General features: G+C 49.9%; 2 protein-coding genes across 9 annotated transcripts in view; one reads left to right on the top strand and one right to left on the bottom strand.

The window, feature by feature from the left end:
* Window positions 1–8,254, bottom strand: part of MPRIP (myosin phosphatase Rho interacting protein) — a 150,669-nt gene extending 142,415 nt beyond the window's left edge. For 2 of the 8 annotated variants that reach the window (XM_048226876.2, XM_048226874.2), the window contains exon 1: window positions 7,953–8,252. In XM_048226876.2, the coding sequence (XP_048082833.1) occupies window positions 7,953–8,075 (123 nt within the window). In that variant the 5' untranslated portion in view covers window positions 8,076–8,252. Of the gene's footprint in view, window positions 1–7,952 lie in introns of all 8 variants that reach the window. The other 6 variants (XM_048226873.2, XM_048226875.2, XM_048226879.2 and 3 more) reach the window with 4 other exon arrangements.
* TNFRSF13B (TNF receptor superfamily member 13B) overlaps window positions 8,074–14,880 on the top strand; it is a 108,850-nt gene continuing 102,043 nt past the window's right edge. The window contains 2 exon segments of the mRNA XM_057311239.1: window positions 8,074–8,605; window positions 10,707–10,805. Coding sequence (XP_057167222.1) covers window positions 8,074–8,605; window positions 10,707–10,805 — 631 coding nt within the window.

Raw genomic sequence — 14,880 nt, 5'->3', positions numbered from 1 at the left:
GCTGAGAGTGGAACGGGACGATCACAGTACACGGCACGTGACGCAGCACAATGAAGGCTCCGGAGGATTCGATGCGCCCATCTGCTCACTCCCGCTGCAAGCTCCCCCCAAAGACCAGGCAGGCCACCACCCAGCAAAGGGTGCAGGCGCCAAGCTGAGCATGAGGGGAGAAGGGAGCTGGAAGGATTACAGGCTCCAGGCAAAAACCAGGCTGTGGTTTCATGTGAACTAGGATGACCCTGATGGAAAACCAGCAAGTGGTTTGGAAGATTCCAGTTCCAGTCTCCAGAGATAAAATGCCAGCAAATCAACCCACTAGCTCTCTTGCCCCCAAAGGAAGTGATAATATAAAGGGAGCGGTGAGGCTGGGCATTCAGAGCTTCCATGCCAGGGCAGCTGTGAGATCGTCTACAGATCATCTCACAGAAGCCTAAGCTGCTAAAACTGGAGGAACCACAAAGTCTGGGGCAGGTTTCAAACCTGCCCCCCGCCCAGCCTCCAGAGATGACCGGGGGCCCCACAGGCAGGAAGCAGAGGTGGCTGAGCGGCCAAGTTCCAGACTCCAACCTCATGTCACCCAGAACCATGTCACTTTTTCTGTTTCACACATGGCATTTCCATAGGAGATCCCTCTGAGTGAAGGCCGTGTGATTTAGTGCAAGTCTGAAAACTACTGACCTGGTCCAACTGTGTCATTTCAGATGGGAAAGGGAGACTTGGAGAGTGAGTTGCCAAGCCTAAAGGAAAAGCCTGTTTTCTCAGGTTAAATGCTTCTCAATTAGCATCCAGTGCTCTTCACCGTCTCTTGTGCTGCCCCCCCCCCCCCCCCCCCCCCCCCCCCCCGTTTAGGATGTTGGCCGGAGGATGTAACCTCTCTCGTCTCTTTTCTCTGGTTGCAAGGTCTCTTCTCTTTCAAGACTAAATGGCAGCTTGGGAACAATTTAAAGATAAACATTCCCAGTCAAATTTCTTTATTTCAGCTAAACAGCATCAGGGTTCTAGTAATCAGGAAACAGCCCAAACAAAAGCTACTCCCCACACAACAGGCTGTCAGCGTGCTTCCTGGAATATTAATTACCACAAAGGGGGTTCAGCAACCTCCACAGGCCTGGCCAGCACCTTCCATCCATTCCATTAGCAGACCACTCCCTGGAAACAGAATGGGGGCACCAGCTTTATAGGTGGGAAAACGAGACTCCGAAAACCTAAGTGACCTTCCTGGGTCACCCTGCATGTCTGTGCCAAGAATGGAACATAGGTCTTTGATTGTAGTCCTTCTGTGTGGCAAAGGAAAAAGAACTCAGAGAGAAAGGTCAAGTAGCAGGCTAGAACACAGGGAAAAAAGCAGCTAGAATACAGCTGCAAAACACTCCCAAACACAAAGGGCTGTGTCAGAATGCAGTGACCGCAGCCAGCAGCATGCCTGGAGGGGGCATGCCAGCCTGCCCCCCAGGCTCTCACCAGCTCCCTCCAGGACAGGCCCTACCGGCACCCTCCTTTCTCTTGCTTCCAGAGGGGGAGTGGGGATCAGAGCCAAAGAGCCCTCAAACACTGCTAAAAGGAGTCCGTAAGAAGATGTGCCGTTCAAAGAAAGCAGCCCCAAAAGTTGGCAAGAGACACCAAGCAGAGGACACAAACAGGAGTAAGAGCAGGAGAGAACCGTTCCAGGAATCCCCTGACACAGGCTGTCTGCAAGACACCCCCAAGAGAGAGGAAAAACCCACAAGCACAGCCCTTCCACTCAGTACTTCCCCTGAGGGTCTCAAGGGCCCCAGGGTGGGCACCAGCCACATGTGGTTCCTGAGCTCCCAGAAAGTGGCCAGCCTGAACCAAAAAGTGCCGAAAAGGTAAAATAATAACTTCTTCACATGTTGAAAGGGTATTTTGGATATGTGAGGTTAAATAAGATATAATTAAAATTAATTTCATCTACTTGTTTTTACTCTTCTAATGTAGCAAGTAGGAAATTTTTAATTACAAATGTGGCTCACGTTACAGCCCTACAGCACAGGGCTAGTCTAACCCATAGGTCAAATCTAGCCCCTGGGGTGTTTTTTTTTTCTTCTTTTCTTTTCTTTTAAGGTCCCAAAACCAAGAACAGCTTTTACATTTCTACGTGATTATGTAAGTACCTTCATAAACTCTTCAATTTTGGCCTACAAACCCTAAATCTTTTAGTATCCGGCCCTTTAAGAAAAAATTGGTCAATCCCCTGGTCTAGACTCTAAAACAATCAGATATTCACTCCAATGACACCAGGAGCAGAGGACAGGTTTGCGATGCATGCGTGTGAGCAATTCTTGCGTGCTCATTTTTAAAAATTGAGGTAAAAGTCCCCTACTGTAAAATTAACCATTTTAAAGTGAACAAGTCAGAGACGTTTCATACATTCACAATGCTTTGCAACCAGCTTCTCTACCATGTTCTAAGACATCTAGTCACTCCCTCAAAGAGAACCCCGACCCCATTAGCAGGCACTCCTCTCTCCTCAAGAACCCTGGTAACCACTAATCTGCCTTCCATTTCCATGGCTCTACCTATTCTGGACATTTCATGTAAATGGAACCGTGCAGTATGTCATCTTTGTGCCTGATTCTTTCAGTTAACACGTGTCTGAGGTCCATCACATTGCAGGCTGGTCAGTCCTTAATTCCCTTTTTATAACTGAAGAGTCCATGATAGGGATATACCACCACGTTTACCCATTCATCCACTGACGGCTACTGGGGTTGCTGCTACCTTTTTGGCTATTATGAACTGTACTATTACAAACATGCATGGGTGTATTTGTTTGAATACTTGTTCCCTGTTATTTTGGATACACATTAGGAGTGGAATTACTGGGTCATATGGTAATTCTTTTGAAGAAATGTCAAACTATTTTCCACAGTGGCTGCACCATTTTCCATTCCCATGAGCAATGCATAAGGGTTCTAATTTCTCCACACCAACACTTACTACCTTCCCTTTTTTAATACAGCCCTCCTGGTGGGTGTAAAGTAATATTTCACTATAGTTTTGATCTGCATTTCCCTAATGACTAATGATACTGACCACCTTTTCCTGTGCTTGTTGGCCATTTGTAAGGTCTGGGATTTCTGACATAGCCCCTGCCAAACCATCTACCAATGTGCACATAAATTATAAATGTTCTCAAAAGGGTGGGCATGAAATCTCCCCATTGCTTACAAGATAAATGTTTAGTGAAATAAAGAAGTTCCATGCCCTAGAATTTCTAAGAATGTCACAGGGATAAAGGGAAAGTCAATGAAATGATTCAAGTCCTAACCCACCCACCTCTGTGTATAGGCCTCTCACCCCAAGACCCCAAGCAGCCCTGGCATTGGAATGCCACACAGCGAGGGCACAATTAGACGGAGAAGTCTGAGAGGAGATGCAGGAGGACTGGAAGAGCCCTGGCAGAGATCAAGACCAAGCTCTTCATTCTCCAGATGGGAAAACTGAGGCCTGAGGAGAGAAAACAACCCAGCCAAGATCCCACAACAAAAACAGTAGTAGAAGGAACTAGAACTTAAGTTCAGATGCAATGACTCCTTCCACAAAAGGCATGCCTGAAGTCGTACAAGTTGGCAGAAGGATGAAACATCACGGCAAATGAATACCCACGACGAACCCCAGAAACCCACACTATGGCTGGGACGAGGACCTGGGAGCCAAGAACCCTGGGCTCCAGACCTTCTACTCCCACTGACTGCAAACCCCTGATTCACCTCTCCACCTGCTCCCCCTCGTTTCACTCTACATGGCCTCCTGAGTGACTGACTACACTCACTCCCACGATTTCAGAATTCCTACCAGTCCCACAGCCCTCATCTACCTCTAACCACCTGCATGCCTGAGCGGGTGTCTCCACCTAAGGACCAAACTAGACCTCCACCTCCATGGGCTCAAATTCACTGTATTATTTTTGTCTCCTCCCCACCCCACAAACCTACTCCCTATCTGTTATTCTCAGTCTTTGTTGAAGGTACTTAGGTCTCCTCAATCCCCACTTCCAATCAACCACCAATATTCTGTCCTAGTGTCTGATGACTCCTTCCATCCTGGCCAACACAGACCTTTACTATAATTTATCTGGACTATTCAAGACAATCTTTTAGAGCTCCTACTTTTATGCCGAAATTATTTTCCTAAGACAAAACTCCAATGGATTAGAAAGTTAGGCATAAAAATAACTATAAGGGAACTACACACATGAGAATAGTTTATAATTTTGAAAAAAAAAAAGACCGTCATAAGCACTAAAATAAAACTATAAACTAGAAAAAATGGAAATCTAACTGCATTCTTATTTAAAACTACTATATGAAAAAGAGAAACGACTATATATATAACATTAGAACGGACACTGTGGGAGAAAATACGTGCAATACAGGACAGGTTCAGATTAAGATCTAGAGCAGGGGTCAGCAAGCTAGAGCTTACAGGCCAAACCCTATCAGCTGCCTGTCTCTGTAACTCTGTAAATACAGTTTTATCAGAAACAGCTATACTCATACGTTTATGTATTGTCTAAAGTGGCTTTGCACTATGACTTTTACACTACAATGGCAAAGTTATATAGTTGCCACAAAGATCATATGGCCCACATGGCTAAAATATTTACTATCTGGCCTTGTAGAGAGAAAATCAGTGGACCCCTGACCTAGAGTACAGATGGAAAGCTCCTACAAACCTACTGGGGTGGTGGTGGGGGGAGGGGGGAGGGGATCAACCCAACAGAAAATCAGGCAAACAGTATGAATGGGCAGTCCACACAAGAAACAAAACATACACCATAAATATGGTAAAAAAGAGGCTTAACCTCACTGGTAATTAGGGAAATTATTAAAGAATTAAATCATCTGATAATACCCAATTCTGGCAATGCTATGACACAGCCTTTTTTGGAAGACAATTTAGTGGTATCTGTAAAAAAAAAAAAAAAAAAAAATTCAATGTGCTTGATGTCAACCCAGCCATTCTATTTTTAGCTATCTGCCCCCAGAGAAATACTTGCATTCGTGCACGCACACACTCACCCAAAAGCATTTAGAAAACTGTTCGCCAAAGCATTCACCGTTTGTAACAGCAAAATCCAGAAGTAACCTTGCTGTCCATCAATAAGGGAATGGTTAAAATATGATCCTTCCCTGTTGGCAAAATCTGCAAAACCATTTTGGGATATTTATATGTCGGACCATGAAGAGAGCTGTAAGACATGTACTAAGCACAAAAAAAAAAAAATACGTTGCAGAGCAAATACATATATAGTTTGGGTTAAGTAAGGGTTTCAACCGTGTATTCGAGTCCATATGCATGTAGAGAAATGCACAGGACTGAAGGATAAACGCCTTAAAGAGGGGGTGGCCTCAAAGATCGCTGATCTATCCTCCAGCCTTGAAGGTCTAAAATAAGCTCAGGGCAGGGAGGGGCAGCAGGAAGCAGGGCCTTGGGGGAGAGTGATGGGAACCAATTGGCTGAGGTTTTCTAATGGAGCCAAGAGGATGAGAGTAAGGCTGGGGGAGGCCGGATGCAGAGAGTAGCAGCTAAAGCTGTTGGCAACAGCCCTTAGTCTCCCTCCTTCTCTTTTCAAGAGCAGTTTCTTCCTGAAAGATCCCAGGAGGTAGAAGGCTGGCCTAATCTCTACCGGCACAAATAACCCCACTCATTATTTCAGAAACTACCATCCCAGTTGTGCCCTGGAGGACTCAAGCCTGTTTAAAATCCACCATTCGACTGTGAATAAAGTTGAAGAGTACAGTACTTTAAATCTGCAACACTCTCTCTTGATCCAATTAATAATCAACAGATTTTTTAAAGAAAATTTAACAGATTCGACTCAAATAGGCAGAGCCCATTCCAGTTTATCTAAGCCTAAGAAAACAGTCCTTACGATCCAATCTACCAATTTTGGCAGTTGCCTGGGATAACCAGGAAACTCTCTCAAAACAACCCTTGCCAAGCCCATAAACTTCCTAAATCCAAGTTTACTATTCTGTGGGTGATTTTTGTTTGTTTGTTAAATTGTAAGAGAAAAGAGTTTAATAAGCTACCATGCCTTGCTTTCACAGGGTGAGAGAAAGCTAGGGATCCCTACTCCCAATTTATAGAAAAGGAAAAGAAACTATACAAAGGCAAAGGGACTTACTCAAGGTCACACAGCTGAAAGTGACAGTGAGGACAGAAAAAAGGTCTCCTGACTCCTGGGCCAAGGCCCTCATCACCACATAACTGCTTCCCCCCAAAAAGGCATTCGGTTGAGAAGAGAGTGTGTCCCTGTAAAGCCCAACCCAGAATACCTTACCAGGAAGCGAAGTTCTACTCTTCCCAAACTGACCTGGCCGTCCAACCCAAAAATCTATGACTGTAGCCCTGAGTGTTCAGTTAAACTTTTTTTGGTTTTAGATGAAAGGAGTCTTTTCCTGGCTGCTGGGATTCTGATCTCAGAGGAAGACACCATGTCTTAGGCCATAACCCCTGCCCTGCCACCCTACTCTGGTCTGCCATGTAAACAATTCAAACCCTGTGAGTACTTAAGTAGCATTAAAAACAGCCAGGCTGTACACTTCAAAGCAATGTTTTCCATCTAAGGGGTTCTTCTGCAAAAGGAGCGGCTACAACTAGGTCACACTGGACTGGAATGTGAAGGGAGCTCCCCTGGCCTCACTGGGGGAGGGGGGGAACGAGAGAAAGCTCTGAAGAACACTGGGACTGGGGGAGAGGCAAGGAGGGGCCACAGACACATCCCAAGGGGGTGTAGACAGGCTAGGTCAGGAAATCCAAGGAATCTGCATAGCCCAAGGACCTCCAAGTGTTTCCAGAGAATCCTCGGGATCCTGAGGATTCTCGGGAACACTGGGGGCTCAGAGAGTAACCAGTACAGGGGTTCCCAAAGGGCAGTGGGGACTTCAGCCCAACTTCTTAGGGAACTGTTACAAATTCCTTCATCTCCTGTATCACTCCAGGAATGGGGCCCCAGGACTCTGTATTTTTAGACTGTGACTCTGATGCAGGTTGGGGAGCTACCGAACTAGTCCAAAGCACTCAAATGACAGATAAGGCCAGGAGAAGTGAACGGACTTTCCCGAAGGCCCGCAGGTCTCTTTATTCCTTGCCAAGCGACCAGAGAGATAGGAGAAAGGGTGGGGAGAGGAGCCCCCAGCTCTCCCATCAATGAAAAGCCCTCCAGTTTAAGTTCAAGAGCAAGACCCCCCCCCCCCCACTTCAGGACCCTTCACCACCCCTCTCCCATCATTGACAGTGACAATGATTTAGAAAACGGGCAAACTGGGTCTGACAAGAGGGAAGCCCACAGTCCACCCAGACAGCCCTACTCCCTTGGCCACTCCGGGTGGACAAGTCTAAGTCGGGTCCTAAAACGGACTCTATGGGGGGTACTGCGAAGCGGCAAGCAATCCCCAAGCGCTTTGTTCCTCCTAAGAAAAACCAGGCATTTTTGAGTCACCCAAAAAGCATGAATCACACGGCAGGGCTATGGGAACGGGAAAGGATGTTATTTTTTCGGCATACTTGAGGATTTTCCCTTTGTCCCGGCTCTATCAATACACTTCCCGCTCCCTCCCTCCCCCCCCCCATCTCCATCCTCACTACCCTCCCCAGGACTAACGTACATTTTTTTCTGCTCCGTTTTTATTTTCCCCGGCAGCCTTCAGAGGCACCCCCACCCCCGCCCGCCTCGGGAACTGGGTAACGTCCGTCTCCTGTCCACAGCAGGATGGTGGTCTCACGGGCGTCAGAACTGGGGGGAGGCGGCCAGCGCCCCCGGCGAGGCACTCTCGCCGGCCTCCGACGACGGCTTGCAACACCTAGCGGGGCGGCTGCGCGCCGGGAAACTTCCAGCCCGAGGGGGCCGCCGGGGGTCGGGGGCCGCCCGGCGCGGGACCCGGGTCTCCACCTCCGGGTCGGCTCCGGGACCCCCGCCCGCTCACCTGCGTCAGGTCCTCGTCGTTGAGGAGATGCGACTCGCGGGGCTTAAAGCAGTTCTGACACTTGCTCTTGTTGAAGATGTTGGCCTGGAATTTCCTGCACGGGTTCTCCTTGGCCGCCGACATGGTCGGCGCGGCGGCGGCACAGGCCCGGCGGCCCGGCCCGGCCCGGCGCGCGCTCCGCGGCGGACGGCGGACGGCGGCTGGCGGGCGGCGGCACCATGCACGGCGGGCTCGGGGCGGACTCAAGCCGGGCTCAGCGCGGGCGCCGCGGCATGCCCCCGCCGGCCGGCCGCCTCACAGCCGGGCCGCGGACGCAGGCCCGGCCGCGGCCGGAGCGCGCCCCCGGCGGTCAGGGCGGCCTCGCGGGCGCCGGGATGCGGGCCGGGCCTCTCCTCGCGCGACGGCGCGGCGCTGCACGGCGCGCCGGGGCACCTCGGCGCCGAGCCGGGCGCCCGGGCCCTCACAGAGCGCGCGGTCCCCGCCGCCCGCCCGCACAGCCGACGCCCGGCCGCCGCGGGCCCATGGACGCGGCCTCCCGGGCCCGCTGCCTCCCCGCGCTCCGGCCCGCGTCTCAGGCGCCGGGTCGTTGCCGGTCCCCGGAGTCGGTCCCCGCCGCCACCGCTGCCCTCGGCGCCCAGCGGCCGCAGCAAATGGTAGCGGAGCGCCTCGCGCACTCCCGGGGCGGGGCGGGCGGGCGGGCGCGCGGGCGGGCGGGCGGGGGAGGAGGGAGCGATAGGGGCAGCGCGCGGGGCGGGGCCGCGCCCTCCACACGATCGGCATCCCTGCCGACCAATGGGAGGGGCGCGCTCAGGCTAACAAAGAAAACCTTTGACCAATGGAAATCGGGGGCGGGGACAAAGGGCAGCCGGGCGCAAGGTAACTTGTGTAGGCGAAGGAAGGTGGGGGCGCCGGGATGGGACGTTCAGGTTTGGTGGACTGGCGCCGAAGCTGGCTGCGTCCTGACAGCTGCAGGGGCTGGGGCGGGGGCCCGTGGGGGAAGGGGCGGAGCCGACCTCCCGGCTGGGTCTACAAACCACTCACTTCCAACCTCGCCTTCCCGCGCCCTTTCCCGACACCCGAGCCCAGCCCTGAGCGGATTCATTTAGCACCTACTGTGTGCCAGTCCCGCCCCCGCCCCCCGCGAGGTAGTGGTCATGGCATTATTAATAGGGACTAGATACCGTTCCGAGTGCTTGATATTCATTAGCTCATTAAAGTTTCACAGCCTTTCCATCATCATCCCCATTTTACATATGAGGAAACTGAGGCTCAGAGAAGTTAAGAAATAAGAGGTAGAGTTTCAAGGGATGACTAAGAGATGTCAGCCTTGAAGAGCTGTCACTTCTATTCCGGGAGATTAGTGAAGACTGACTCTACGCCAGGTACTGAGCTAGGCATTCTTTCCCCCATTATGTGTTTGAGGAAATTAAGGTTCAGACTCCTGAAGTAATTTGTTCAGGAGGGGCTGGACTGTCACTGCAATCCTCCATCATCCAGTCTCATGGCCAGAAAACCGCCTGGAGAAAACCGTAAGGGAGATGCAGGCAGAAGATTCAGGAGCCCAAAAAGGAGGAAATGCACTCTTTTGGGAAATTAGGGGTAGCTTCAAGGAGGAGGGGAAACTTAAGCAGATGGTGAGAGGTTGAGAGCGGCTGGAGGTGGAGGTTAGAGCAAGAAGGAGCATGACGGTTGAGGCTAAAGCGATTCATGAGGCCAGATCACTCAGGGCCTTGGATTCCAAGCTCAGGAGCGTAAATGTCATTCTCCTGGCAGCCAGGAGTAGACCACGGGAGTTTTTAAACAGTGGAGTGAGCTAACTCAGCCCTCACAGAGGAGGTGACATTGAAGCATGTGTTAACAGCAGCGACAGCAGCTGTTGCTTAGGGAATGGGGAGGTTTTAGGAGAAGGAGCAAATGCTTCCAGAGCTGTGTACTTTTCCACTGATCATCTGGTGAATATCCCAGGGAGGTGGATTTCAACCTAGTGTGAGAAAATGCTTTCCTCCAAAGCAAGCTGAGGAAAGGTGGGTCAAAGTCCTGTGGCAGCCTACGGGGGAAGCCCAGCCCCACCCCTGCCAGCTCTGTGGCCTTGGGCAAGTCCCTTCACCTGCCTGCTGCCTCAGTTACCTCATCTACACAATTGGCATGATTATATGGTTGTGGTGAGCATTACATGATATAATGCTTGTGAAATATTTTGCATGATGTAGCCAAATGTTAATTGGTGAATCTAGGCAGAGAGTGTTTATCGCACTATTCTTGTAACTTTTCTATTGGTTTAAACTTTTGCAAAATACAAAAGTGTGTGTGTAGGGGAGGAGACAGACCATTCTTGCCTGCACAGAATACTCAGAAACTGATACCAAAGACGGCCTCTGGGGAGGGGTGCTGGGTGGTTGAGAGGTGACCTACTTTTAATTTTCACTGTGAGCCTTTTTGTTCCTCTTGGATTTGGTACTGTGTGCACATACACTTTGTTTTAACATAAGTTTTTAAAGTCCTATCCATGCCTCAAGGCCAATTCAAAGGCCACTAGCCTTAAGAAAACGCTTGGCATGTTCTGCTCAAGTCAGTGGACGCATCTAGCACCTGCCTTGAACAGGAAGGGTCCGCAGCTGGGGGTATAAAGAAGCCTTTGATTCATGCCTGCCCGGAAGGAGCTCACACTTGAGCAAGTGGAGACAAATAGAAACAGGAGGCAAACAGACAAATTCAATCCAGGGTGTCATGGGCTGTCATGGGCTTATCATCCAGACAAGGGCACTCGGCTCCATATGCAGCTTCCGGAGGGCTACTCGGAGGAGGCAATGCCTAGCCTGAGTCCCAAGCTGAGTAAGATCCAGCCAGGAGAAGGTAGAGGGAAGGCATTCCAGACAGAAGAAGCACCATGAGCTCAGGGCCTTGAAAGCAAAGGGTGTGTCCATGCATAGAAGCACCTCGACATTAGTGGGTCATGCAGTGAAGCAGGAGTAGCAAGCAGTGAGAGCGAAGGTTTAGCACCTGCTCTATGAATACCTATTATGATAGATGAAAGCTTGACCTCCTCAGGGAGATAGGTGGCGTGGTGGTGTTCTATTTATCGTTATTACTATTTTATCTCCATTTTACAGAAAGCACACATGAGGCTCAGGGCATTTAAAGAATGTGCCTGCGGTCACACTATAGACCCTCTCAATGAGGATTCAAGACCACACAGGATGACACCATTAACACAGGGAACCATTAACTGAATTTTTTAGATTGAGCACTTAAATAGGGGCTGTTGGCCTGGAGAATGAGTCAGAGATGGAAGACTGGAAACACTGCGGGCCAGGAAACTACTATAAGCCTAGAGAGTAGAGACAGTAGGGGCTGAACTAGGCCAGGCTCTGTGGGAGAAGATCAGAATGAATTTGGGAAATATTTAAGAGTTGGAATAAGTATATTTAACCGTTCCTTGTGCTGCGCTCCAAGACTCGATGACTAGACTCTGAGCACGATGAGGGCAAGGCGGGATCTTGGTCTCTGCTGCATTTCCTGGGCTGACTTCAGTGCCTGGCACGTAGTCGTGCTCACAAAGCACTTGCTGAGTGAATGAATGAAAACTTACTCTGCTGTCTTATATTGTCGTATATCCCATCCCGGATTATAAAACTCACACAAACAGGATCTGTGTCTTAAATAGCCTTGGCTTCCATTTCCAGGAGCCTAGAAGAGCACTTTGCACAAGGCCAAAGACTCAGTGTAAATGTGTGAACGTTCATTGGGCTGTACACTTAAGATCTGCTCACTTTATGGCATGCATCTCAACGTATAATGGATATCTCAAATAAGCAATAACTAAAGGAGCAAGCCAGCAGAGGCCTCTCAAGTGGGCCCCAGAGGCAGGTAAGTCCTGCTGTGTGCGTGGCATCCTAGGAGGGAGCAGAACACACACACACACATCTTCTCCCACATCAAGGTCTAGAACCTCCCTCCCACACATAGACACAAACGCAGAAGTACTCACTATTGGATCCCTATCAGCACAGGTCAGTCTCTTCTGTCCCTGACCTGAATGCAGGTAGAACACGCACTGTCTGGCTGGCTTCTCACACTCAGCAGGACGTCTGGAAGACGCACCCGTGTTGCGCTGTCATGGTGTTGTGGTGTTTGTCAGCACTCCATGCTTTCTTGCCGCCACCCCGTAGTCCCTTGTGCCGCTCAGCTATGGTCCATCTAGCCATGCTCCCCTGGACGGCCACTGGGGATGTTTCCAGTTTGAGACATTATGAAGAAAGCTTTTAGGGACATCCTCGTGCTTGCCTTTTGGCAGACGTAAGTACTCATTTCTGCTGGGGACACCCAAGGGGGGATAGCTGTTTTGGTGTCACATTGAACTCGGCAGGCATCTGTCAAACAGTCCTTCCAACCTGGGGGCTGGCTCTCCTTTCTCCCTTTTTCTCCTTAAGTTGATAATAGGATTTACCTGGGGGAACACGTTAACTCTGCAGCGTAGCAGGGCCTTCCCGTGGAAATTCTGAATCAGCGTATCTGTGGGAGCTCAGGACTCTGTTTTTTAAATAAGTGTGCCAGGCCTTTCTTGTCTCTAGGCAAGTTTTGGAAACGGTGGATGGTGCCATGTTTCTCAAATCCTGCAGGATTTAAAAAATACCTACTCTGAGCCTTCATTCCCAGATATTCTGATTTAGTTGGCATCTGGACGAGCTCTGTGGGGGAAGCCCAGTGTCCATGCAGGGGCACAGGAGAGAGGAAAAGGCTTTGAGCTCAGACACACCTGGGCTAGGCGCAGTAGAGGTCCTGTCTCAGGTGCGCGTTGCTGCATGAAACCACCCCACCCCTACAGAACTGGTGGCTTAACTCTTTTATTGCCTCTCACAGTTCTGTGGGCTCCGTGGGCTCAGCGAGCAGTTCTGCTGGTCTTGCCGGGGGGATGTTTCATGCAAGTGCAGTCAGATGGTGACCAGGTTGGGTCCTCTGGAGGCTTGAATGTAACCCCCAAGGCCATCTGTGCCACTCCCTACTCTTTCCGTCTCCGAGCCTCCTCTCCCCATGGCCTTTCTTCCCATCTCTTCAGGGCCATCTCTGGGTCCCCCAAAGGGATCCAAGAGGGAAGAAGTAGACGCTCCCAGTCATCTTAAAGACTCGGCCTGGCACGGGCACACGGTCATGTCCATGTCCTATTAGTCAGCACAAGACTGCCCCAGACCTGTGGGAGGAAACCACACAAGGGCGTGAATCCCAGGAGATGTGGTTCACTGGGGCCATCCTTGAGACTAGCTACCACAAATAGTGTCTACTTCATAGGGTTACTATGAGGACTGAGAAAAGTAATATCCGTGACGTGTTCAGAATGGAGACACACTAAGTTCTTGAAAATGATCAGCATGTAATATTACACCTACAACCCCTATCTGGGGCTGGCGAATTTTTTCTGTCAAGAGCCAGATAGTTTTAGGCTTTGCAGGCTGCATGGTCTCTACTGGGACTGCTCAACTCTACCATTGTCACATGGAGGCATTCGTAGACAAAACTTAAATGGAGGAGGATAGCTCTGTTCCAAGAAAGCTGTACGTACAATACGTGACGGCAGAGCAGATGTAGCCACGTCTCTCTTGGCTCCCTCCTGTCCTGTTGCTCGAGCATCCCTGTCCTGGCCAGGCTTTCAGAAGCGTCCGTCTTCCTGATTGCCACGTGGGATTCGTATGACTCCTAGTTCACAGATGAGGAGGCTCAGGGGGTGACCTTGAAAGCAAGATCAGAAGATCTTGGAGACCCCTTCCGGCTGTGACTCCATGTTACTTTTCTACTGCTTTTCAGCACCCAGTGACAACAGTCCTCAGATATGTACTAGGAGAGACTGTCAGGGGGCGCCTGGGTGGCACAGCGGTTGAGCGTCTGCCTTCGGCTCAGGGCGTGATCCTGGCGTTGTGGGATCGAGCCCCACATCAGGCTCTTCCGCTATGAGCCTGCTTCTTCCTCTCCCACTCCCCCTGCTTGTGTTCCCTCTCTCGCTGGCTGTCTCTATCTCTGTTGAATAAATAAATAAAATCTTTAAAAAAAAAAAAAAAGGAGAGACTGTCAGACATTGGACCTGCAAAGTCCCCCACAAGGGCAATTTAGTCATTCTATTAAAATTTTAAATATGCACACCCTTTGACCTAATGATTCCACTTCTAGAAAGATAGCTTGCAGAATTACTCACGTAGATACACAAAGATATATTCTGTGCAAGGATGTTCACTGCATCATTGTTCTTAAGAGCAGAAGTCTGGAGGTGCGCCAGCTCTCCACCATTAAAGGATCAGATAAATAAATTATGGTTCTTTGATACAGGGGAGTGCCACCAAGCTATTAAGGAATGAGAAAGTTTTGAAGTTGCCGACCGTCTGCAAAATATGGTGACGTTTAAATGCTAGGGGGAAAATGGTGTGTACGGTGGTAGCTCATTCCTGTTTGAAGGATATGTGTATGTGCTATATACATAGTTAGTATTGGCATAGAAAAATCTAGAGGCATGGGGCGCCTGGGTGGCTTAGTTGTTAAGTATCTGCCTTCGGCTCAGGGCGTGATCTTAGGGTCCTGGGATCAAGCCCCGCGTCAGGCTCCCTGCTCTGCTGGGAGCCTGCTTCTTCCTGTCCCACCCCCCCGCTTGTGTTCCCTCTTTCTCTGGCTGTCTCTCTCTGTCAAATAAATAAATAAAATCTTAAAAAAAAAAAATCTAGAGGTGCACACACCAAACTGTTGAAATTTACCACAGGAGATAAAAGAATGGAGACTCTCACCTGAGCTATCACTTTATATAGTCTGTAAAAACTTTTTAAACAAACTTTTGGCTTTTTGCTAATATAGAGAGGTCGTATGTTGAAGGTCAGCCGGCCAATTACACAGCTGCAACAATCAACTTAAGACAAGTCCCATTTCCAGTAAACCCCGTGCCCTCCTCGCC

The sequence above is a fragment of the Ursus arctos genome, unplaced genomic scaffold, assembly GCF_023065955.2.
Source record: "Ursus arctos isolate Adak ecotype North America unplaced genomic scaffold, UrsArc2.0 scaffold_14, whole genome shotgun sequence".
Classification (NCBI taxonomy): Eukaryota; Metazoa; Chordata; class Mammalia; order Carnivora; family Ursidae; genus Ursus; species Ursus arctos.
This window is presented reverse-complemented; position numbering and strand designations above follow the sequence as displayed.